This window comes from Ciconia boyciana, chromosome 4 (assembly GCF_034638445.1).
Source record: "Ciconia boyciana chromosome 4, ASM3463844v1, whole genome shotgun sequence".
NCBI lineage: Eukaryota > Metazoa > Chordata > Aves > Ciconiiformes > Ciconiidae > Ciconia > Ciconia boyciana.
Window position 1 is genome coordinate 42,178,220 of NC_132937.1, and position 25,297 is coordinate 42,203,516.

General features: G+C 45.2%; 4 protein-coding genes across 9 annotated transcripts in view; all 4 read left to right on the forward strand.

The window, feature by feature from the left end:
* Nucleotides 1–301: 301 nt before the first annotated feature.
* CCNB1 (cyclin B1) lies at nucleotides 302–4,371 on the forward strand. Its single transcript, XM_072860026.1, has 8 exons — nucleotides 302–432; nucleotides 997–1,314; nucleotides 1,528–1,710; nucleotides 2,100–2,258; nucleotides 2,656–2,892; nucleotides 3,332–3,472; nucleotides 3,761–3,871; nucleotides 4,151–4,371. The coding sequence occupies exons 1-8, from the start codon at nucleotides 331–333 to the stop codon at nucleotides 4,259–4,261; spliced, it is 1,362 nt and encodes a 453-aa protein (XP_072716127.1). The 5' UTR covers nucleotides 302–330; the 3' UTR covers nucleotides 4,262–4,371.
* On the forward strand, nucleotides 4,366–12,583 carry CENPH (centromere protein H). Of its 2 annotated transcripts, none has more exons than XM_072860028.1 (9): nucleotides 4,366–4,494; nucleotides 5,285–5,340; nucleotides 6,054–6,102; nucleotides 6,519–6,593; nucleotides 7,265–7,321; nucleotides 8,227–8,290; nucleotides 8,586–8,637; nucleotides 9,805–9,968; nucleotides 11,606–12,583. In XM_072860028.1, the coding sequence occupies exons 2-9, from the start codon at nucleotides 5,298–5,300 to the stop codon at nucleotides 11,696–11,698; spliced, it is 597 nt and encodes a 198-aa protein (XP_072716129.1). In that variant the 5' UTR covers nucleotides 4,366–4,494; nucleotides 5,285–5,297; the 3' UTR covers nucleotides 11,699–12,583. The 2 variants fall into 2 exon arrangements, with proteins under 2 accessions (XP_072716129.1, XP_072716128.1); XM_072860027.1 differs by lacking the exon at nucleotides 4,366–4,494 and adding an exon at nucleotides 4,964–5,136.
* A 107-nt stretch (nucleotides 12,584–12,690) lies between these two features.
* On the forward strand, nucleotides 12,691–18,305 carry KGD4 (alpha-ketoglutarate dehydrogenase subunit 4). The gene is made up of 4 exons (XM_072860525.1): nucleotides 12,691–12,814; nucleotides 13,592–13,655; nucleotides 16,536–16,738; nucleotides 18,022–18,305. Exons 1-4 carry the CDS (start codon nucleotides 12,776–12,778, stop codon nucleotides 18,037–18,039), a joined length of 324 nt encoding a protein of 107 aa, XP_072716626.1. The 5' UTR covers nucleotides 12,691–12,775; the 3' UTR covers nucleotides 18,040–18,305.
* Nucleotides 18,306–18,866: 561 nt separating this feature from the next.
* Nucleotides 18,867–25,297, forward strand: part of CDK7 (cyclin dependent kinase 7) — a 34,050-nt gene continuing 27,619 nt past the window's right edge. For 4 of the 5 annotated variants that reach the window (XR_012042081.1, XR_012042082.1, XR_012042083.1 and 1 more), the window contains exons 1-4: nucleotides 18,867–19,074; nucleotides 19,559–19,618; nucleotides 21,435–21,468; nucleotides 23,309–23,376. Coding sequence is in view for 2 of the 5 variants with exons in the window: in XM_072859113.1 (XP_072715214.1) it covers nucleotides 19,015–19,074; nucleotides 19,559–19,618; nucleotides 21,435–21,468; nucleotides 23,309–23,376 (222 nt within the window). In the remaining 3 variants the exon portion in view is untranslated. The remainder of the gene's footprint in view (nucleotides 19,075–19,558; nucleotides 19,619–21,434; nucleotides 21,469–23,308; nucleotides 23,377–25,297) is intronic. The other variant, XM_072859114.1, reaches the window with a different exon arrangement.

The window sequence follows — 25,297 nt, forward strand, 5'->3', positions numbered from 1 at the left end:
CGCTGCGGTGCCGATGAGGGAAGCGCCAGCGGAAGCTCGCCGTTAAACGTGCGGTTTCCCGCACGCCTGCCGCCCTGCCTACGGCTGCCGCCCTACCTACGCCCCCCGCGCGGCCCGGGTGTCCCTGTGGCCCCCAGGACACGCTCCGCCGGCGGTGCACCCGCTCCCGTGGGGGCCGGGACCCCCTGGGGAAGGAGCCCGAAACCGGCTCCGGGGCGCACACGAGTGGCCCTCGCGCCCCGCCCCTCTTTCGAATGCCCGTGGCCGGTCGCCACGGTAACGCATTGGGGCGGGGCCGCCGGCAGCCAATAGGGAGGCAGCGGGCGGCCAATGAGCGGCGGCGTTGCGAGGTTTAAACCCGCGGCGGTTGGGCTGAGCCCCCTGCTCCGCTTCCGCCGCTGCTGCTCCGCCATGGCGCTCCGGGTTACCAAGGTAGGTGCGGGACGGGCCCGGCCGGCACGTAGGGGAGAGGGTGAGGGATGAGAGCGGGGAGTCGCGCCGCAGGTGGGGGCTGGCTGCTCGACCTGACCTGGGGGGGTGGGCGGCGGCCGTGCGGCCCTACCGCGTCCTGCTCCCCGCTTCCCTTCCCCCCGCCCAGAAACCTCTAGCTTCGCGGGCAGAGAGGGGTGCGGCGGGGCAGCCCTCCTGAGCCCCTCCGCTCACCCCGGTTTCTCGGTGGGGAGGGTGGTGGTGTGTGTGCACGCCCCTCCTCCCGGGGCACTCCCTCGGTTCTCCCCGGCTCCCCTTAAATCATCAGGCTGGGGGGGAGCGGGCAGCCGTGCAACCCCCGGGGTCGGCACCTGTAACCCTCCAGCCTCGGAGGTGTGCGGCCGTGCAGCCCTCCCCCGGTTCCCCTCCTCCAGCTCTCCCGTTTCGGGGGTGCAGCCGTGCGATCTCCATCCCCGCCCCGCCAGCGTTCCCGCTCGTGGGGTGCAGCGCGCAGGCCCGCTGTCCCCCCGGCACGGCGCCGCTGACCGCGCCCTGCTCTCCCCGCAGCACACTCGAGCGGCGGCCGACGCCGCGATGAAGACCAGCCTGCTGCCTGTCGCCAAGCGCGGGGCGGCGGTGGCGGCCCCCAGGATGGGGCTGCGCACCCGCACCGCCCTGGGGGACATCGGCAACCGCGTCGCTGAGCCGAGGACGCGGGCTGCCACCAAGAAGGCGGCGGTGCAGGGGGGCTGCGGGCGAGAGCCGGGCGCCAGACCCGTGCTCGCCGCCACCCTGGAGAAGGTGACTACCAGGAGGACGCTGAAGGCCGCTGCCAAGGAGGAGGTGCCGCCGCCAGTCCCGGAGCCCCAGCCGGAGCCCGCCCAGGTACTGCCCACCCGCGGCCTCCCTGGGGCCGTGTGCCCCCTCCCCAGCCCTGGTCTGGGCTGCGCGGGGGGGGCACGGCCTCACTCGGTGCCCTGAAATAGGGGTCGTAAGCTCCTGCAGCGCTCCTGCACGGCAGGGTTGCTGGGTGCAGCTTGGCCCACGCTGGGCTGTGGAGGAAGGTGCTGCCCACACTGATCCCGAATTTCCTTGTAGTTGAAGCCTCAGTCTCCAACCCCCATGGAGACATCTGGATGTGCCCCATCAGAGGACATGCTGTGTCAGGCTTTTTCTGATGTCTTGCTTGATGTGGAAGATGTAGATGCAGAAGATAGTGCTGACCCAAACCTCTGCAGCGACTATGTGAAGGACATCTACACCTATCTGAGAGACCTTGAGGTTGGTAGGAGTAGGTCAGAACTGCAGGGGGCATCTGCTCACACTTACAGTGAACCTGTCACTCTAGGCGTGGCTTGGAGCTCATATTCACTTTTTCACCTGTGGATTCTCCTGAGGCACTAAGTGACCCCTCAACTTAAAATACAAGATTAAACTGAGCTGATAACATAAACAGGTGCTGGTTGTTAGACCAATCAACTTGTGGTACTAGGACCATGCCCTTTCTAGCCCATCTCTAGTAAACAAAGAAACCTTGTGCCCCGTGGCCTACACCTGTGGCCTATACCTGTACTGAACTCCTTGATAAGCCTTAAGATGCAACAGAGGCTAGGCATTGCAAATGCTTCAGCTAAGTCAGTAGATCTGTTAACCCTATTCCTTCCACGCAGGAAAATCAACCTGTCAGACCCAAATACCTGGTCGACCGGGAAATCAATGGGAACATGCGTGCCATACTAATAGACTGGCTTGTGCAAGTACAGATAAAATTCAGACTCCAGCAGGAGACCTTGTACCTGGCAGTTGCTATCATTGATCGCTTCCTGCAGGTGAGTGTCTCTTGCCCTGAGTCAGGCGATGCTTTTCCCCTAAGCTAAAGCACAACGAACACTGATCAGTAACACCATACATGGTTAGACATGTTAGCCTTAACAAAGTACAATTGACCACCAAAGGGCATTTCATGTTGGATTGTATGCACCAGATAACCCTCTCAGCTATGAACAGTGACTTGATATATCAAAACTGCTTACTCCTCTCCCCAATTTGATCTCAAAGCCTTCTAATAGAGGTAACAAAGCCAACAGAGGTAACAGATGATGTACAGTTATTCTGTATATGCCAGTATGAACACCCTGCCATAGAACAAACCTTGCATTGCCTGCCTTGAAAAGCCGTGTTCTGAGCCAGGTCATTCAGATCAATCTCTACTGCTGCTTACTACAGGACAATGCCGTTTCCAAGAAGATGTTGCAGCTGGTTGGTGTCACAGCTATGTTTATTGCCAGCAAATACGAAGAGATGTTTCCCCCACATATTGGAGACTTTGCCTATGTGACTGATAACACTTACACAAAGTTCCAAATCTGCCAGATGGAGATGAAGATCCTGCGAGCCCTGGACTTTGGTCTGAGTCGCCCTCTCCCTCCACACTTCCTAAGGAGGGCTTCAAAGATTGCAGAGGTAATGCTGAGAACGGGTCTTACTGTGAGCAGCATCTGGAAAATGTGATACTCAACTGTGGCAGCTTGTTAAAATGGTTCAAAACTTTTGAGTGCTGCAACAGTTTAGCAACTGAGCCCATTTGAGACCTGTCTCACATGGAGATACAGGTCTTGTTTGTCTGCTTTCAGCCATGTGAGCCTAACCCACCCAGAACCAGTTGAAATGCCTGCCTAGTACTGCAGGTGACTGCTAGACTGCCACTGAAAGGAGTGATCCTAGACTATGAGCACCTTAATTACAGCTCAGAACTGCTCTGTGATTAAGCTGCTTGAATTTCAAGCCTATAGCTCTGAAAATATTTGCTGAGGGAAGTATTTCTTCCTGCTTGACTAAGCAAAGGCTTGACAGGATGATCTTGCCTTGGAGATGGCCAATACTCAGCTCTGACTTACTGCAGGTGGACTTGGAACAGCATGTTCTGGCCAAGTACCTGATGGAGCTGTCCATTGTGGACTATGATATGGTTCACTTCCCTCCATCCAAGACTGCAGCGGCTGCTTCCTGTTTGGCTCTGAAACTCCTCAATGGATGTGAGTGGGTAAGTCATGCTTGTCAGACCACTTCCTAGTTTGGGACTTGGTGTGCCTGTGCACCAGCTTAAAAGGCCACTCTGGGCCAAGTGCATGCCTTCGGCTTCCCCCGTGGTATCTCAGCATGTTCTTGTCTCCCCATGGTCCATTACAAGGGGACAGAAGTTAGGGCAGTAACTGTTAACCCTCCCCTGTGAGACAAGAGACAGCAATTGCCCAAGCTAAACAGAAGACAAAGAACCCCGTGTACTCGGGTTGTGCTAGTAGGCTTGTCTAATGACTTCCCTTCCTTTCAGACGTCAACTCTGCAACACTACACGTCTTACACTGAGAGTGACCTTCTCCCAGCTATGCAGCACATAGCAAAGAACGTAATTCTTGTGAACGAGGGTGTTACCACGCTGACGGTAAGAATCTTACAATGCAGGTGGGGATCATGTGTGGTTAAGAGTCAATACATGGTGCTCTGAAGCTGGCTTAGCTGAGCCACTGCTGTCAGACTTGGATGAGACCTGCTCACTTCAGCTGAGGATCTCTATCTTGCCAAAGTGGCATGAGCCAGCCATGAACTGATATTGTGTGCTAGAATGGGCTTGGCTTGACCACCAAGCCTTGGGTGAACTGGAATAGTGTACGTTTAAGAACAGGGTAAACTTAATTAATCAAACTTATCTCTCTCTCTGTAGGCAATCAAGAACAAATATGCCAGCAGCAAAAATGCCAGGATAAGCACCATTGCACTGCTGGACTCTCCCATCATATGGAATCTAGCACAACCGCTGATTAAGAAGTCGTAACTCCTGTGTGAACTACAGCAGAAGACCGGCACTATGTGCCACTGTGTATATAATGTATCTAATTTGGGTGTTTGGGGCTTTTATTAAAAGTCTTTTTGCCTTTTCCTGGAGTTCTTTGTGGTAGTACAGTTGACTTCCTCGTACAGCTGAGGCATCTCTGCAGAGGCGGTGAGCAGAGGCAGGAGTGTTGGTGCAGGCTCTGCTAATGTGGTGGCAGAGATAGCATCTGCCAGGTTAGTCAAGTCAAAGTGCAGTTCTATTAACTTAGTATTTATTTATTGTGGTATATTTTTTTAATAACTTAGCTAGATCAACTCTACCTCCAGGAGAACACGGGTCAGAGAGCTGCATCTGCCTTCACGTAGAAGGGGTAATTGGTCTTTGCCTACCCCTCGTTTAACTGTACTCCTGCCCTCCTCCTGTTAATTATCCGAGCAATACCTGGAGAAGGGGCTGCCTTGGTCCCTTCTCGTGCCCACCACGGGTGAAGGGCTCCTACTGGGAGGGCTTGGGCGGGGAAGGAGCTCAGCAACGAGCAAGCGCCCTTCGGCTTGCGCCGGGCCGGGGCTGCCGCACCGCCCGGTGCCGCCCGCAGCGCGCCCGCCTCGGCCCGGCCCGGCCCCGCCCGCCTCGCCTGGCGGCCGAGCGCCGAAACGCCGATACAGAAGAAGAGGCCCATGACTGGCCAGGAGCGCGCGGGCCGCTGGCGAGCCCCGCCCCGCCAGGCAGAAGCAACCGCCGGCTGCGCTGCTGAGGGGCGCGCGCGGGACGTTTGAAGGCGCGGGCATGGAGCTGCTGCGGGCGGAGCCGGGCGCCGTGGCGGTGGCGGCCGAGGGCCGGTCGGTGGCGGAGGCGGACGTCCTCATGCTGCTCCGGTCAGCGCCGGGGGCCGGGGAGCCGCCGGGGGCTCCGAGCAGGCCGGGGTGGGCGCGAGGGGCGGTGGCTGCGGCGGGGCCCCCCCAGCCGCTGCCGCCCGGGGCCGCGGCGCGGGGTCTGACCGTTGTCGCTTTGCTTCTGCTGCAGCCTGAGGGACCTGATGAAGCAGCAGCTCACGGAGTACAGCACTGCGTTTCATGCCGGTAAGCTCAGCCCTGCTCCCTCCAGCTAGCTGGACTTCCTCCAGCTACCTCTCTGCTTCTTCTTAGTGCGATGTTACGGTAATGAAGAATGTGACACGGCTAATATAGGTATTTTTTAAAATTACTTATCAAAAGTGCTCGTTATAACAACGACGTGCTTTTCTTGGCTGAGCATCTGACTGCGTTTTCTGGAGAGCTCTCGGAGACGTGTTTGAACGCTTACAAAACCGCCGCGTGATTACTGCCCAGTGCCCTTTCCTTCCTCTTGGCTTTCGCTGCAGACCCCTCCAACGCTCCGACGCCTGAGGACGGGTCTGGGGAATCTGATCCCTGGGGCTGAAGCCTTACCAAAAGTCTGCCAAAGTGTTTGGCAGCAATGCTGATTTAAGGTGTTTCTTCTTGTTCCCATTGTGTTTCCTTTATTTACATCCTCTTCTACCGAACCAGGCAGCTGCATATGTAGAGCAATGCTGTGAGCCAGCTCTGGCATGTCTAAAAAGTGCTAAATGGAAATATTTTAAAGCCTAATTGTTTCTCTGATACAGCTGATTGATAGTGTGGTCCCACTAACAGTGGAAGAGATGGTAAGGTGTGGAGGTAGGAATAAGAAATACCTTGTTAGTATAGCCATCAAACTGCTTAACCTTTATGCTTTGCAGATTGTATTAAAAAGTCTCTGTTGTGCTTTTTTTAGTGACGTTCTTTCTTTGCAGGTCAAGAAAGTTACCTGGATCACACCACTGAAGAAAAGTTTATCAATAAGTATGTCATTGGATAATTTAAAACTTTTGATGTATTTTAAAATAAAGTTCAGGAGAACTGAACTTGGAGGTTCTCTTCTAGTTACTCATTCTTAGTAAATCTCTGCATTAATGATCAGTACTTTGCAGGAGTCTGGTGAAAATAAAGGAAATTAAGAGAAAATATGGGGAAGAAATATTTTACTCCGTCTCCTAATGTAGTTTTGTATCTGATGTGGCTTCTAAATTTGCGGTCCTTCTTGTGGTGGCTAGAATTCACTAATATAGTTCCGCATGCTGAAATACTCCTGGCCTTAATAATTTGTGGTTTACAGGAAAAACTCTTACTTTAGACATGTAGAGAGCAAGTTAAAAATGTGATATTGCTTTTAAATTTTTTGTTGTCTTCACACTGTTGATGATTTTTATTTCTTTCAGTGCCAAACAAAATTTGGAAAGAGATATGGAGGAAATAAAAGTCTCTTTTCAGAACAAGACGCTAGCATTGCAAAGGTAGAATTTTCTTCCTGTTTATTTGGAGGTTTTCTGTTTGTTTATGTGTGCACACAAACATGCACATATACATCCTTCTGATTAAAACAGGATGTGAAAGTGAGATGGTGTGTGTTACAAACATGAGAGATTTTAGTACCATTGAACCAGTAGGAATGTTGATGGAGATACCACAGGGAACAACAAAAAAAAAATTACAAGTTGAAACGTGTAAACCCAAAAGTTCCTGCAAAATTGTGAAAGTCTGACTGTGTAAATCAGTAAACATATTTCTTGGCAGTATTTTACAAATGCGTATGATAAAGTAGAAGTTGATAGGTGTTATGTGTCTCTCCTGTGTTACATGGCTGTTCATTTGAATTCCCGCCTTTGCCCAGCTTCCCTTCTGCAGACTCTGGGATTAATGGTGTCCAAGTATGTTTGGCAGGAGAGAAGGCAGTTGTCACTCTCACAAATAACCATTGATATGCCTTTCTTGTCCTGAGTTAAGCCCCGTTATTTAAGAAGTGTGATATTTGAAAGGTACTGAGTATTTTATATATGTAATTCCAATGTGAAAGTGGGCATAAATGGAACCTTGGAAATATCTCTCCCGTTATTTATCTAAATCTATTTCTGTCAGTTTCTTATCAGTTCTCATCAGTTATATGTTTCTTTCCCACACTATGCAGGATGCAGTTTATGGTTGCCCTGAGAAACAAAGTGAAGCAAAATGATAATGACTCTCGGTAAGGTGTTCTTGGGGAAAGGGTGGCTAGAAAGGAATGGACTTTACACAGTTTAATGTGACATGTTTCTACATTACTTCATTGCACCTTTTTTAAAAGCAAGCTTCCTTCTTCTAGTTTTGACTAAATGATAGACAGTCTGCTTTCTGGCTAGAATCAGCATGATCAGACCTCTTATACCCAGGGTGGATTTACATTTGGGCTCTGAATTAACCAGAATTTAATTACAGAGATCATAATTTTTTATTCGCTAGTGAGAACTGTTTGTAGTTAACAGTTTTGTGTCTTTAATGCATGAGTTAACCTGCATTTATAATTGCTGAGCACCTATTACAGTTTTGTAACAGAGCCTTGCCTCTGCTTTGCTGCCTTCATTAATTAATTGTGTAAGAGCTTAATGTCTTCGAAAAAGAACTGAAAGTTTCAAACAGGTTTAAAATTAGCTTTTAATTTCCTGCGCAATATTAACGGATGCACGCATATGAAGTGTAATATGAGAAATTTAATTTCTGTCAGAAATACAGCTGAAAACATTGCATCTCCATGATGTCCCTGCCACGCGCCAGAATTCAGGAGCTCCAATTGTTAGCCCTTCTCAGGGGGCTAGGCTTCCTTGATGCCTTCCAAGCTCTATCATTTGAAATGTTACACAGGCTTAACTGAAACATTAAGGAAATTGAGTGGGAAATAAGGAGACAATTTGGCCCCTACAACAATACTTACTATAATAACTGTAAAAAAGAAGGGCTGCAGTTTGTAAAAAATAAAAAAAAAAAAGTATGCTTTATTTTGCTATTAGAGGAAATGCGGATTTTTTGTCTAACCCACATAACCTTGATCAAAACATTTATGCTGTTGACTCATAATGATGGTCTTAAGGTATGCAACTGTATTTCCTTCCTTAGACTCATCATGGAAACTATGCAACACATAGTAACGCTCAGCAAGGCAGTAATTGAATATCAGCAGGTAAGAGGCAGTTGTAGCTTCAGTTGCAGTTGTGCGGGTCTACCAACCTCAACATGGGCAGGAGCGCAATTTGAAAGTAAATGGATTGCACAAGTCATTTGAAGCTAAATATGTGGCCCAAAGGGTGCGGTTTCTATTGGTGTTAAAATTACTGAAATGATTACTTAAAGTGAGTATGTAAGAAAGTCTACTTCTCGAGCTGCCCTTAACTGCTTTTGTGGATTGAATTAGCATCTTTCAATATTTTTTGGAGCCAAGAGTCTAGGAAATACTTTTTTTTTTTTTTTTCTTTTAGCAAGCACGGGAGAAGGAACAGAAATTGATTGACATTAAAAGGAAAAGATTCTGTAAGTGTGTTACCTATATTGACTTTGTTTTGTATTTGAATGTACAGTTCATATTTTAAAGTTCTTCTTGTAGCAATATTAATTTATATCTGAAGTAACTGCAAAATTCTCAACATAGTTATAAAAATTCTGAAAAGAGTAGGAAGTACTGTAAAAATGAGCTGGTGTGTTGTCTACCTGAGCATGAGACTGACACGTTAGAATGAGAGATGCAAGAAGATACTCAAAAAGAACGTGGTAGCATTTTATTATTTAGTGTAAGCTCCCCAGAAAGTTACGCATAATTTAGTAATTTAAATCAGTCCTACAACACCTAAAGGATTTTTTTTGTCAGACTGCACCTTTATGAAATGTTTGCAGAATAGGGGAGGGGGTTTACTTACAAAGAACTCTTGTAATAGTATATATGTTGGTATTCAGTAGGCTTGTTAGAGTGGGTCAAATTTAGATGTGAAGTCAATTTTCAGAACTTAATAAGGTAAATACGTTTTTTGACCAGGTTTGCCAACAGTTTTAACAACTGTTGTTTGTTTCATGGGTAGGAATTGGTGTATATGTTGACAGTTATGAACAAACACAACAAAGTATCTGTCTTCCTAGGAAAAATGAACATCCCTAATATTTTTGGAAATAAGGGAAGGAATGCTGTGTCAGCATTCTTTCAATGTATGAACTGTCCCTAAATGGTTTTATTCAGTCTAGTTTTTAGCCTGGTTTCCTACAAAAAAACTAGTAATATTCACTGGTGTTGTTCCTATGTTCCTTGTACAACTTCAGAATTTGGTTTCAATAAAATTTGAAAAAGGGGAAAGGGTCTTAAACATCTCTGACTATAAAAGTTGTGACAACCGAAGACGGGGTGTAGGACAGATGTTCAAATTACGGTCTGTGTCTGATGGAAATGCAGAGAGCATACAAAGTACTTTCTGTTTTGCTAGCAGCTAGGGAACCAATTGATGTGGCTACTTTGATACCAGGTAGCCACAGCACATGTTGCCTCCTGTGTGAAAGGAGTATCTTGAGGTATATTGGAGGGAAGGGATAGAGTGTGAAGTTAGGGTTATTGCAGTAGAAGTGCCTTAGATGTCTGTGAGGAAAAAAGCGTATCTTTAGTTCTACTGCTCACCTAACTACTTATGAACGCTTCATTTCCTAATAATGGAACAGCACTAAAAAAAGCCGGAGGACAGAAACTACTGCAAATTCATACCATAATGAAAATGCAAAAGGAGGAACGAGCAAGTATGAAAGTGAGCGAGAAGCTGGAGAATTTACGTAATAACTTACAAAAAGAAAGAGAGATGACTACAGTAATTCAAAATGTATTCCAGGTAATGTGTTGCAGCTTTTAGAAGCAAGTTTGCAGTTTTGCATTACAGTCAAGATAACATAGTGTATGGTAAATGTAATTTCAAACAAAATTGTGTTTTCTAAAAACTTTAAGTAATGATGGTAATGGAAAAACTGCTGTATGAAAGAAAAACGTTATTGCTTTAAAGGCTAAAAGCATGAAATTGTCACAAACTTCTTCAGAATAATTATTTATGGAGTTTAGAGATGGTCTATCAATCTGTCTTTAATCCTTTGTTCCCTTAAAGGTACAAAAATAATGCATTTTCCCAGAGAATGTCTGTCACAGCAGTGGCTGTATTTCCTTACACTGAGAGTTACCCCTACACCACTACCCCCCCCCCCCCCCCCAAATCAGTTCCCCCATCTCATGGTTAGGAAAAATAAGTAGGTCTTAATCCCATGATACCAGTGAGCCAGACTGCTGCTCCTCAGTCTGCCCCTTCTGACCGCATGCGCTTCTCTGTTTGTATCACCCACTGCAGCCTTGTGAAAGCCGTGGCATGCAGGCACGGCCAGTCTCCAAATACTTTCAGCAGCGTAGCCTTCAACCTTTTGGTTACCCAGTATCAGATGCTGCTGACTAGTCTGTATCTGTGCAGATGGCTGGCAGGTCATCTGGAACGTGGAGTCACGCAAAGCGAGGAAGAAAACCTCATGATTTGGGATAGGATGGAAGGGCCTCCTGCAGCATCCTGTGCTCAGAGGGGCTCTACTCAAGGTCATGTACGCTATGCTGCAGTCTGGTACTCTGCCTCTCACTGTGTGACTTGTCCTGGCTTCCTTCACCTGGCCCCACAGATCAGTGACTTAGGTACAAAGATGGGAGGCACAGTGAAGAGTAAATTGCAATTGCAGTGCTCTTGAGTTTATCTGCAAACTGAGTTTATCTGGGTTATGAAAACCCAGTTAAGCGTGCACAAAGTTTATTTTAAAAATTTAGACTGGGGAAAAGAAAGAACATGTTGGAGGGCTTCAGGTAGAAGACAGGATACAACCATGCTGTGAATTTGGATGATCAGAAGAATTTCAAGCACAGAAAAAGAGCCACATGTTTTTATTGCATGCTATATCTACTAGTTTGCAATGATAACAATGTTGCATCTCAAATTGAGAATGAGAAATTAAACATTTTCGTGGGTTTTAGATTAGATTCCTAGAATTATCTTCTGGTTTTGTATTCCTGAAATCTTCTGAGCCCTAAGTAGAGCAAATCTTCTTTGGTTAAATTTAATAATTCCCATTTTCAATCCAGAATGGCAGGGCTGAGAATGTTAACTGTGTTACCTTGTGTTTGAGGCAAACCTTATGTCATGTGTTTAAAAAAAAGAAAAAAAAAGTCCTCTAAATTCCTGTGTTTAAAATAGAGATGGCGTGCAAGCACCTCTAGGAAATTCAAAGCACCGCCTTTTTTTTTTTTTTTTGCCTATGTATTGACAATAGGATCTAAAACGATACTTCCCTTTCTCCTCTTTCCCCCATCCTGCCTACTTCAAACACTGCTGTGAATTTCAAGGACTTCCAAATTAAAAATTAAAAAACAGAGCTTTTGAGATATTTTACTAGGAATAATCCTTTTTGAAGGCTTTTTTTAACTGATAATCTTTCTTTCTTATAGAACATCATAATTGGAAGCAGAGTTAACTGGGCAGAAGATCCATATTTAAAGGCAATTGTTCTACAGCTTGAAAAAAATGTCTGTTTTATGTAAGTCAGGAGACGGTGTTTAAATTTATACAGTGTATGTAATCAATGTACTAAACTTGATAGATTAAGATGCATCATGAAAGCACGCTTTAAGAATTTGAAAATTTAACCCTTCTGGAAGTTGTTCTCCCTAGAGACTCAGAATATGGAGTGCAAGTCTCAGAGACTTGCAACTCTGAAATGAAATTTAATTCCCTGTACACAACAAATGTTTGAACAGGTAGCATAGCTGATGAAACTACCTGAAGAGCCACTTCATAGCTGTCCTGTCCCAAGTGCTCATCTCCCTCTGAAAGGCAGCAATAACACAAGAAAGAATAATAATTATATATTTCGAGCTTTTATGTAAAATTGTCTTAAACCGAGGCTCTGCCATTTCTGTCCTCGTCCTCTGGGCACCAGCAGGCTGCAGAGGTCAGACAGGATGCATGACCCTGCTCTGCTCCTGTGGAAAGCCCAAAGTGGAGTCTGGTTTGTTGTTGCCTTTTCCCTATTAAAGCATTATGTATCATTTTAAACACTGAAAATTTTATATTCTTAATTGTAACGGTCGCTTGTGATGTTGCTCTATGCTGATGAGTTAAGCAGAGCACCCAACAGTAGATGCAACCTGTAGATGCCATCCCATGTAGCAAAATATGACTGCCCTAGGGAAAATGCAGGTAAAATGGAGAAGGCAACTTCATGCTATCGACTATGCAGCTATGCAGTATTTTAAATATATTTTTTAATCGACAATTGCATTTTTGCTTTATGTTTGTAGACATTTTACCATGTCATAGCGTGTAACGTGTTAGAATATTGTCGCTTTTAATTTCATACGTGAATGTCATCCTTTAAAAGGTGGATGGGACGTGTCTCGATCGAGTAAAAATAAAACGCAGACATACTCGCACTTCTTTCTGTTGTGCCGTGTTTGTCTTTTGGCCCCGCCCTACCGCCGGGCCCCGCCCACAGCGGGAGAGGCACCGCCCACAGCGGGCGTGTCCACGCCCGCTGTGGGCGGTGCCTCTCCCGCTGTGGGCGGGGCCCGGCGCTGCCTCTGAGGCGCGGGCGGAGGGGCGCGGCGCCGGGGGTCACCATGGGCAGTAAGATGGCGGCCGCCACTAGGGTCGTGCAGGTAACGGCGCTCGGCATGCGGCCCGGGGCGGGGGCGGGCGGCTGGGGCCGGGAGCCCGACTCGGGCGGCGGGCCTCGGGCGGCGTGCGGCCGCCGGGGCCTGAGGCGGCGCCGGGGAGGCCGGTGTCCTTGGCGGGGGAGAAGGGGCGGGCGGTGAGGCCCGCCCGGTGTCCCGGTGCCTGGTTCTCTGCTACCGAAGGATGCTGCGGGGCAGCCCGCACCCTTTTGTGCGCTGTTCAAGAGGGGAGGGCGCTAACCGGCAGCTCCTTTCTAAGCCATCCTTCTTCAAGGTGAAGGTGAGACGTGGAGTCTTCAAAATACATGTTTCAAAAATAAGCTGTCTGGCTTCGACTACCAAGCTTTTTATAATTTATCGGTTTCTTTCTTAATGGAACTCGTCAATCCCGTCCAGCCACCTGAACTAATATTTACAGGCAGAGCACAGCTAGCAATTCCATGTGCTGAAACTTTATAATTGCATTTATGCGTCTGTGGTAGCCGTTTCTGCACACACACACGCTGATTGCTGTGAGAAAAGGAAGAGAACGCATTTTCCCGCTCAGGACATCAGGGTTGAGGAATGCCTTTAAAGGTGAAATTTCTCTGTGGGTGAACATAGAGCGTTAATAAGTAGTAGGCTTATCAGTGTGGTGGTACAGAAAGCAGTAGCATAGAAGCGGTGGTTTAATACATTGTATGTTCCATTTTATTATGGTAATGCGTGTCTAGAAATACATTTTACTCTCCCTGTTTCTCCTGCTACCTTGCCTTGTTCTAGGTAGTCAAGCCGCATACTCCGTTAATTAAATTCCCGGACAGAAAATGTAGTCCCAGACCTAAAAGTAAGTTATTTAATCTCTACATACAACTTGCGCCACCTTTCTTTGCATTAACAGTTTTATATAAGAACTAGCACACAATTTTTCTACTTCAGCTACATGACTCGACTGATTTGAGCCAGGTTTCGGAACCATAGTTGTTCTAGTTTGAAGGCAATGCTTTGAGTCTTCCTTTTCAGACTCTATACAACTGTGGGAATACACATAATACATGCATGTCTGTCTTTCTTGGTCAAGGCAGATTCACAAAGATTTCCAGTATTATTTTTCTACTTATATATATATAAGTGGGACTTTAGAGTCCCATTTTTCCAAATACTAATATTTGCCTGAAATGATTGTGCCCAAGTCAGCTTGAAGCAGCTTTAGGTATTCGGTGATATTTGCAGAAATGATGTTGCATTTTCCTTATTTCTTCTGTTCTTAGTTGGAGTGTGTGATGTCTGTGGCATTTAAAATCCTAATTATAGCTGGGAGAGCCATCCCACTGTACGTCTTAAGAAGTGTTTCCTTGTGCTACTAATTAATGCTGAGAAAAAATGATTTCATTGCAATCTTTGACATTAATTTTTATACCTACAGCTATGTTAATATTTATAGGGTTCCCAATACTGTTACATTTAGACATCAAAGCTATATGAGTGATATGTTTTAATATTCCTTTTGAGTCAACAAAGCAATTGAAACTAAAATAGGAGATGTCTTAAGAAGCTCTGTTATGTTGTTCTCACTTGTTTAGAAATTATACTATACCAAGTTATTTGCCACAGCATTGTGACGTTTGTGATTTAAGTTTAGTTTATCCATTAACATTACAAATTATCTACAATGCACATCAGTGTCACTTGTGACTTACCTGTGAACTCCTCAGGAACTACTTTCTGCAATAACTTTCTGTAAGAATTCTGTATGTTATGCACAATTCAGCCAATTGCACCACCTCTCATGCCAGTGAACTGCTTTCTCAAAGGCTTGAAAATGTATTACTTACCTCGTTTATCTCTGCATCAGAAGATTTTTGTGACTATTATCTTTTAAGCACGTTAGACTTTCTTACCTTTATCAGGTTCTGTTGTCTCATTAGTAAATTGCAATCTCCCTCATCTTTCTTGAATGCTGTAGCAATAACTGCGTTTCACTGTTGCTTCTGCGTAGCCAAACAGAGCTCTGCAGATCAAGACTAAACTTTTAGGGATGTGGGTGCTTGAAAGGCCAGCCAAATTCTTTTACCATATTACTGTAACATGGTCTCAAATGGGGAAGGGAAAATGTAGTAGAAACTATCTGAGCTAAAGCAACAGCAGTATTAAGCCTGGTACTTTTGAGTCTTGGCTGCTGATGTTTTTAATTGGCTAATGCGTCTACTCCAACTACACTTCAGACTTTGAAACATACAATAGAGGAAAATCCTTGGCAAATCTCTAGACATTTTTGTGGTGTATGAAACAAACTTGGAGAAACTGTTTCTTGTTTTTTTGTACATAAGGTGTGTTCTTTCTTGAAACAAAAATAGTTTGCCTCCTGTTCAGAAATCGATCCTTCTGATGGGCTCTCTTCTGCCTTGCTCTGTTTGGGACCTTCTGTTGTTCCTGAACCAGCTGATCAACTTGGGACTTTCAGATACAGTCTTCTGACTGAGAACTTCTGAATATGCCTCTCAATGGTGGCTTTTTTTTTTTTTTTTTTTTAACCAACCGTGGTTTGATCACATTGCTGCAGGTTTTTGATGTCCCAGTCCTGCTATTCACTCAGACTCACTATGGCTAAAACTGGTTCCTCCTCGCCTTTGTCCTTTGTCCTCATTGAGCTTGTTGGAGGCAAGAGGGATAGAGGCCGGCAACGCTGTGGTATTTTAACTCCTCGCATTCTTTAACTCGTCCAGTCTTGATGCTGCTTATTTTATACTTATATAGTCTTTCTCTCCCAGCTGTTTAGATGTTGCATTTGTCCTGCTCATTTTTCAGGAGCACTGAGAGGGACTTTCTGTGGAAGCATTCTGCTTTATCAGGTGTTTTAACCTTATATATAGCGGTCCGAGGCTTATGAAGTAAACATATTGCTATGAGACTCTGTCCTGCCTGGTGGGGTAATTGCATGCTTCCATTGTAAAATCAGCCATGGTGGGACAGGCCTAAGGTTCAGAATGCTGACTTTGACGGCAGTGCCCTTTTGTCATCTGTTCTCCTACCCTCAAACTCAAGGCGCCTTCTCTAATGTGAATTCCTTAAGCCTAGATCCTGGCGCTCACCTGTAAAGTACTTCATGCACTCCTTGGTCTCTGCATTTCATTAGCATTGATTGCTGATGCCCGATATTTGGTGGTCATTCTGCACATGGTTAACAAAATTTGATACTATGCCATTTTGTAATATTAAAAATGGGTACAACACTGCATTGCATGTTGTGGTATGTCACAGTTGTGAGCTTGCTTTCTGTAAGCCTCTGCCTCTTTTTCACTTCTCTGTCTTTTCAGTCACAGTAAACAAAAAGTATCATCTCAGTGGATCTTAGTTATTTATCTTAGTTATCTTTCTACGTAATTGCCTCCACACACACATTTATTATATTTTATGCTTTTTCTGTAAGTACAGCTTCCCAGTGAAAAAGCCTTTGTTAGGATATATGCTGATTTGTCTTCTGTTTCCACATCAGTATTTCTGCCACTCAGACATCCTTTCTTTCACTGTTGGAATTTTTTCACTATGCTCTTGATACATTAACAACAATAAAAACAGGTTGTGAGAAGTACAGTGTCTTAATTCTTTTAAGTATTTGTTATAATGAAGAAAATTGTCAATAACTGATAACTTTTATTGGCTGCTCATTAATTAATTTTACAGTCTTGTTATATTTCTGTAAATGGTTTTGCAATCTGGTTTTCAGTACAGGAATCTCTACAAGCAAGTGTGCCATCTCTCCATGCTTCAAAAGCACAGGAGTCTGCAGGAGGCAGGTCACTGGCATTTCAAAATATTTCACCTGTTAGTAGAGTACAAGGTACACCAGACACTTCCGAATTAGCAAGAACCTTACCTCAGAAATACAGAAGGAAACTTATGTCAGATGAAGAGATTGAATATATTCAAGTAAGTTTCATTTATTGGTGTGTATTGTCTGGATCTACCTAGCATTTAGCTTATTTCTACTCCTTCTTCAAAGTTTCAAATATGGTATTGCATTGTAACTCTTGGTAAGGGTGCGCTCCCAGCTTTCATAGCTCTGATGCACAATATCCAAACTACAAATTCTTAATGCATGAGGTACCCAACTCTCACTAATTAGTAGCTTGTGGTATCGCCGATTAGAGAGATACAGACTTAAAGCAGGCCTGCAGATAGCAGCAATAGTCATAGCCTGCGTTAATCACCGTCACTACCTGTTCTGTAACGGCTGTTTAATGTGTAATTTGAGTGTGCTGGCCAGGAGCACAGGAGTCTGCTCTTAGACCAGCAAAGACTATTACCCCATGACTGAAGTCCAAAATCTTTCTCAAACTCGTTTTTATAAGTTATTTATTAGCAAGTTAACTCTTGTATTTCTAGTAGTGGAAACATGTTATTAAACTTGATGCAGGTGTTTTCTGCAATGTGTGCAAATACGGCATTGTACCTGAAAGGCAAGAAGAACCTGCTTTTGTTCTGTAACAATTCTCAGTTGTAAACACTGATGCTGAAAAAGGGAGAATGCACAAAATTGGAAGAACTCGTGAGATGGGTGTGAGTTTGAAATGAAAAGACACTTGCATAGCTTTCTTACATGATAAGGACAGCTACAATGTCATCACGTTAGTAGAGGAAATCCATTTTCCTGCATGTATGTGGGTAGGGTATTATAATTAGAAACAAAGTGATTTCCCATAGTAATACACTTCTTGCCCTCTAGCATCAATTTTCTATCGGGGAGGTAAGTTGTGAAATAATTTTGTTGGGAAAATACTGAATTTAATACCTTTCTGATTTCTCATAAAGGTGGTAATGGCTCATCTTGGCTTTGTTTTTACTCTGCACTTTGGGATTTGGGCAGTGAAAGTAATTCTAAAACTTGGGTTCACTGCTGCTGTTTGCGTCAGACCTTTCTGAGGTGAGGAAGAGTCAGGTTTCTTCAGAGTGGGATTGTAGGTTGCAGGAGCTGTAATTGTAGGTTGCAGGTGTTGATCTTTTTGTATTCTGCCCTGAAGAAAATGGAGCTGTTACTGGTAGGTGCTGATATTTGGCACTCCACGCATGTTCTTATATAGATTAAAAAGCAATGTATAAATCAGAAATTAAAGCTAGAACTCCGTTAGTCTGTAACAGTGCAAAAGAAGATTGGATCTCCGTTTCTCGTCCTTTTAGTGGAATATATTTAACCGTCCGCTTTTCTTTTGCAGCGTGGAGGTCCAGAATAAGTATGGACGGTAGTTTGCTGGCCGCTGTTGGAGAATGAAGTATTGTATTCACAATAAAGGTGTTTCCTTAGCGTCATAAATGATGGTATACTAATAGCTTTAATAAAACCCTATCTGAAGGGTGAGGAGGTTGACACAAGACACCGTACGTTAATTTGTGATTGAGAAGGATTTTGTGTTGATGGCTAACTAGCAATTGCATACACTCGATGTCCACACCATTAAAATATTTTTCTAATTAGCCGTTTGCGAACTTGACAATAGAACCGAGTCGTTTTATTTCTCTGCTTCAGAAGATGGGGATGTCTCATCAGGGATGGTTTTACGGGCGGAAGGGGACACCGAAGCATCCTCGGGGGTCGCGGAGACTCTCTGGTCGCCCGTGGCGCTTACGCGGCCCCGCTCGGGCAGTTGCGTAGCAACCGTTTTCCCCGAGCGCCAGATCGGAGCCGGGAGGAAAACAGGAGCGGGCTCTTCGGGACAATTTACACCGTTCTGTTTCAGCAGACCGCCCTTGGGGGCCGGCGGCGGTTACGAGTGCGCGGTACACCGGATCTGGAGGCCTGCTTCTCCGTAGAACGGTGGCGCGTGGGCCTTAGCTACGGCCTTTGCCGCGCCGCAGGGAAGCGGGCCCGTGTCGCGGGCGGCGCAGCCGCCGCCGGTGCAGCAGCCGCGGGGCTGCGCGGTACCGCCGCTGCGCGTGCGCCGCCACGGCCGTGCCCGCCCCTGCGCCTCCGCCGCGTCACCGGGGTGGGGGCGGGGCCGGGGCCTCCGGCGGCTCTCGCGAGGCGCCGCCGGCTGCGCGCGCAGGGGGCGGGGGGAGGGGCGCGGTGACGCCGGCGGTTGCCAGGGGCGGGGCTGGCTCGCGGGCCGGAAGCGGCGCGGGGCGCGGCGCGGGCGGTGTCAGAGCCCCGTCGCCGGCCCGGCCGCTCCTCCGCCGGCCTCTGCCCCCCCTGCCCCCCCCCGCCGGCGGCGATGGACGCGCGGGCGCGCGCCAAGCGCTACGAGAAGCTCGCCTTCTTGGGGGAGGGGCAGGTGAGCGGCCGTGGGGGCGCGGAAGGTGCACGCGGGAGCCCCCTCGGCTGCCGCCGGCCCGCCGGCTGCGGGGGTCCCCGCTGAGGGGCCGGCCGGGCGGCGCCGGTGAGGGCCCTCTTGTGACTGGAGGGGCCGCGGCGAGGGGGGAGCCGCGGCCCCGGGGCTGCCCGCAGCCGGGCCCTGGCCCCGTCTCGCCTTCCGCACGCGGCGGCGGGGCCCCGCTGCGAGGTGGGGGGTGCCGCGGTTACAGAGCGGGAGGGGAGGCGGCCGGCGAGGCAGGTTGTCCCCCACCAGCGTGCTGGCAGCAGGGTTTCGTGGCTTCCTGCTGAGGGGAGGCCCTGGCGCGGGCAGCTTTCCGGCCTGAGGAGCTGGGCTCGGGGGGCGCCTCTGCCGCGGCGGCGTCCGAGCCCCCGCGCAGGCCGCGCCGGCACAGGGCTTGCGGCCGTCGGCCCCTGCAGTCACGCGAGCCTCTCTTTCTCCTCAGTTTGCTACTGTCTATAAAGCAAAGGATAAGAACACCAGCCAGATCGTGGCTATTAAAAAGGTGAGTGCCAGAATACTTTCCCGTTGTGTGATCAAGTGTCTGGTTGCTCTTGACCTGCCTCATGATTTTTTTTGACCGACTTAATGGGTAAGGGGAGAATATATAGTTTTGTTTCCAGAGTGTTTTGTTTAAATGATCTAGTGAACCTGTCTTTAATGCCTTCCCCCAACCCCCGGGAAGAGAGACTAGCTTCAGCCTTATTACATTTCTGAGTTTCTGAAGGGTTACCTGGTCTGTAACTCGAAATTTCAGTTACTTGTTAGATTTATTTAAAAAAAAAACCCTACACGTTTCCAAACTTCAGACTTTGTTAGGCCTTGATGGTGGCTTTTTTTTCAGTCTTTCCTCCTGCTGTGCCCGATTTCCTTCAGTCCAGGAATATTGCTCCTGATTAAGTTCTCCAGAATTGATGGTAGTGTTTTGGTAAAATTTGACAAAAGTGATCTTAGATCTGCAACTTACCTGTTTCGATACAAATATTGAAAATGTCTATATTGTCATAGTGTTTCACTTCATACTATCTGAAGAGATTGCAGGAAGTTTTTGTATTAAAAATAGGTGATTAGCTGTGCTTTGTGAGGGATGAAAAAAGCACATTACAGTGCTTTGGTTAGTTAAAGAGCCTACTTCACTAGGCAAGTTGAACCATATCAATAGTAAATAAATAATTTTGCTTGGTACATTAATCCCTTTTAGCATTACAATAATTTTCCTGTATGGTTGTGTTGTGGTTTAGCCCCAGCTGGCATCTAATCCCCACACAGCTGCTGGCTCACTCCCCCACAGTGGGATGGGGGAGAGAATCAGAAGAGTAAAAGTGAGAACTCATGGGTTGAGATAAAGACAGTTTAATAGAGAAAGCAAAAGCCGCACACATAGGCAAAGCAAAACAAGGAATTCATTCACTCCTTCCCATGGGCAGGCAGGTGTTCAGCGATCTCCAGGAAAGCAGGGCTCCATCACACATAACGGTTACTTGGGAGGACAAACACCATCACTCCGAACGTTCCCCCTTCCTTCTTCTTTCCCAGCTTTATATACCGAGCATGATGCCATATGGTATGGAATAGCCCTTTGGTCAGTTTGGGTCAGCTGTCCCAGCTGTGCCCCCTCCCAGCTTCTCGTGCGCCTGGCAGGGCATGGGAAGCTGAAAAGTTCTTGACTGGTGTAAGCATCACTTAGCAACAACTAGAACATCTGTGTGTTATCAATGCTGTTTTCTTCACAAATCCAAAACATAGCCCCACACTAGCTACTATAAAGAAAATTAACCCAGCCAAAACCAGCACAGGTTGCTACTAGTAGCAGCTGTTGTGAAAAGCGTTCTTGTATTTATCAGAATATTTTCTTAATTTTTATCATCTGGAAATATCAGTCGTGGGATTCTGGACTTGAAAATTTCAAGGCAGTAGATGATTCAGATAGAAGGACTTTAAGCCAGCCCAAGTTTACAGAGTATGCTAATTTTACCAGAATAATTCTAAGATGACTGTCGATTACTTTGCCCTCATTTCTCCCTGAGGAGAAGCTTGTTAGTGCTGTAATAAAGCTTTGTGGCTACAAAGCATTTTATGCTGCCAGTGTGCATTATGTCTGTTTTCAGTGCCATCGTGACTATTTTTAAGTTTTTGTAAAAAACAATGCTGTAGAGACAATTATTTTTTAAGGGGGAAAAGAAAAAAAAACAACCCTAGCTGGTAAAGTGCTTCATGGTACTGAAACTCATTCTGTCTTAGAACGGTAATACTAAAGAATGTATCCCCTACTGTCGGAGCAGATGGATTAACCTTATATAATACGAAACATTTCTTTTCAGATTAAACTGGGACATAGATCAGAAGCTAAAGATGGTAAGTTTTAAAACAAATTCACACTGCAGAAGCTGTGCTTTGCTTGCTTTGTTTTTGTAAATTGGTACATTAATTTCCCACACCATACCTTGGCTGAGAAAAATGAGCTCAACTCTCAGTGTAAGGCTTAGTAGAGGATTGCTTCCCAAACTGCAGGGACAGAAGAAAGCAGCAGAGATATCTGCATGTGTAGTGTATGTCTAAAGATGAGAATATAACCACTTAGCTGCTCAATTTAAGTGGAATACAAACATGAATATAACATAGAATAATAATCTTTACTGCACTGAGTTTAGAATACCTTTTTGTATTGATGCATCTCTATGCCTTAAATATTTAAGACAAGTGAGAGTATTTATCTCTGTTTTCAGATATTTCCTTTGTTCTCTTTTTGTGATTTAAAACTCTTGTCTCTGTGTGGGTATGTTTTATGTTGACAAATCAGGTCTACAGAGCAGTTTCTTTTGATGATGTGCTCTGACCAGCCACGTACCTTTAGGCATGGATATTGCAAGTAAAAACCCAGTAATCCTGGTCTTCTCTTACAGCCTGTGTGGTGCAGTAGAATTTTGTATGTGTAGGTTGCCATCCTTCAGGGATTCTGCATCAGGTTACCAGCTTTCCAGTGAAGAATCTTTGCTCTCAACTCTCCAATTCCGTTCTAAGGAAAGAATTTTTAAAGAGAAACTGAGCACTCATTCCAGAGTCTCACAGTTGAGCCAAGTGCCAGAGAGTCATGATCCACCTGGCCTTCAGTGGACTAATGTCCTTTAAGGGCTGTCATTACTTTTGGTCTATACAATGTCTAGCTATAGTTCAAAGATGTTATTAAAAATAATGATCATGTCTGGTTTCCTTGTGTTATCTGATAACCTGGCATACTTTTTTTTAATCTAAGGCTTTGCCCACCCAAAAGCAGCCATTGTCAACTTGATTTCAAAACAGGTAATTAAAACAGGCAAAGCAGGAGTGTAAAGTAGTCCATGTAGCTTTGCCCAAAATTTTGCTAGAGTTTGTTGAATCATATCCCAGGTTTTGGGAGAACGCTGTTTTTCAGCTCATGTGCAGCTGAAACTTCCTGCACAACATACCACAGGAGCATTTGCTTGCCAGTCAGTTTTCGTACAAGCCATACATACCAGCATTTTTGAAGGAGGAATTGTTACCCTGCAGGAATCATAGTTTGATACAGTGCAGTCAGTGCGACTGCCAAAGTACACTGCTCCTCCCACCCCCTCTCCACTTCCCCCCCAGTTTTTCCTCTATAAAATCTGGCTATTAAAGGATTCAAGCAAGGGTGAGCAGGTTTTGGCCACTGTATCTTTCATGTCACAGCATGAATATAGAAAAACATGTGCCTTGCCTTATTAAATAATGCTGTGTCAAAAAGAAGAGAGATATATTCATGAGGCTTGTCAGTGTGCCTCCCTCTGGAATTGAGACACATTGAAGAACTGATGATATTTGCAAGATGTAACTTTTCTTTAAAATAAAACCAAAGCTTACAATACCCTGAAAAAGGTGATTTTTTTTTTTCTAGGCTTTTGCTAGAACTTTCCCTTTTTGCCAAAAGGGGGACATGTTGCTTCATAATCTAAATCTGATTACTGTGGTGTAGAATTTACTTGCTGTGGAAGAAAGTGTATGTCCACTTTTGTTCTGCAGCAGTCTATTTATCTATGGCAATGTACTTGTTATTTAACAAATTGTTGAGTGGTGAGAAAGTAGTTTGTAGTAGTAAATCATCAGTGAGTAACAGAATGAGAGGTTTCTTCAGAGCAATCCAAAGTTTTCAATTTTGTTCTGTCTCTCATCTTCTTTTTTTTTTTTTTCAATGTAGGAATCAACAGAACAGCTCTCAGAGAGATAAAATTGTTACAGGAGCTAAGCCATCCGAATATTATTGGTGTAAGTAAAATGAATGCTACTTCTAGAATCAGTCCTCAAATACTTTTGATACAGGTTCAAACTGAGAATTAGGTGGGTCATGGAGATGCTACTTAATTTTATTTGAGCTATGTTTTCCAGCCCAAAATGGGCAGTAAAACAATTGTTATGGCAAAACACCTATTTCAATAACAAAGGCAACGTAGTTTCTTTTGAAATCTCTTACTTTCTAGCCTGGGGCTATGGGGATATTAATGGTGGGGAGAATTGTGGAAATTTAGATTACCTGATTTTGCATCTCTCTGATAGACTTGTAAATGAGTGCAGTGCTGAATTTACCTGATTGTTTGCTTCACATGGAACTGGTGACAGCCAAAAGCAGGCTTTTGTAAGCAATGGTAAAGTGGGATTCATGTAGCTTACTAGGTTTTAGCACTGATACCTAAAACCTCTGTTGGAAGGAGTAAAACCTGTATCTTTTCAGTTGCATTTAAGTTGACTTCCAGCTATAGATACCCAGCTGGAGCTAAAGATATTTTAAAATTAGCTAATAGTGATAATTTTAAGGTCTGCCATAAATATTAGACCAAATATGAATTTTCCAGATATTTTATTTAACTTTTTCAGAGTGGAAATATGGTTCTCTTCTGGATTGTGAACTTACTTTCAAAGTGGTTGCTTTACCTATCAAAGTCAGAGAATGTGCAGAGAAAAATGACTAAAATGGCAGAGGGAGGGAGCATCCTCTTTATTAAAAGTCTGGGACTCCTCACTCTGGAGGGGAAAAGGCTAGAAAGGGAGAGGTCTACAAAACTAAGGTAGTAGGTAAAGTGGATGCAGAACTGATATTTGCAAAACCCCACAGTACTAGAAATAAGAGACATGTTTAAAACATATTTGTGTCGGGGAGTGGAAATTGTACTACTTGACACAGCATGAATTTCTCAAACGTGTTTGCCATGGGCATTGTAGAGGCAAATAGCATCAGCAGTTCAAAAAGGAATTAAGACAAATTTATGATCAGCAGGTCCATAAGCAGGTACTAAAGGCAATAGACAAGGTTGTACCCCTCTTAGCAGTCCTGATAAAACTGTTGTGGATGTTGAAGTATAAGGGGCATGAATTGCAAAAAGTGGCCAAGCCTGTAGGCTCCCCTCCATAGTATCTCCTGTTACCATGGTTTCTGCAGAGGAAGAGCATAAGCACAGTCACTGCTGTTACGAACTATGCAAACGACTATCTTGCAGTTGGGTAATTCATGTGGTCATCATACTGAGACTGTAAGCAATGAGCCACACCATGGAGAGCATACCTTTCTGATCTTGAGGGTAGAATACCAGGCTAGATGATCTGTTGTTCTTAGTCAGCATCACGCTTGTGTTGTCTCAAAAACTGATTCTGTCGTTGTACAGCTTTATCTGAAGAAAGGGCTATTTGGATATTCTCTGAAGAGTTTTATTTATCCTAGAAGGCTTGCTACAGAGATAAATACATGCCTAAGAATATCTTTGAAAGGAAGTTAATAAGCCTAACGCTTAGAATTTCTAAATACTGTAGGCTTACAGGAAGCAGATACAGAGCTGAATTCATGGGAAAACTTAGTCTGGTCTCAAGAAAGGGTAGGAGTTTTGTAGAACAGCAAAGTTTGGGGAGAGGACAAGGTGTGTGTTAGATTATCTGTTGTAGCTAACATGGTAAAGTTAATTCTTTCTCAGTGTTTTTTTTTTCCTAACTCCAGGAAGGAGGGACAATTGTGTAAAATGTTATTACCATACTTAGTGGGGACTTTTTTTTTTGAGACTGAGTTAAGTAGCTAAACTGAGTAAGAATTTTTGTATTGCAAGTCAAAAAACTTGAACCAGTTCAGCAAGCTGAAAATCCACATGCAGACTACAATGGTGCAGAATTTTAGAAAACTGAAAGTATGAGAGTATGCTTCATC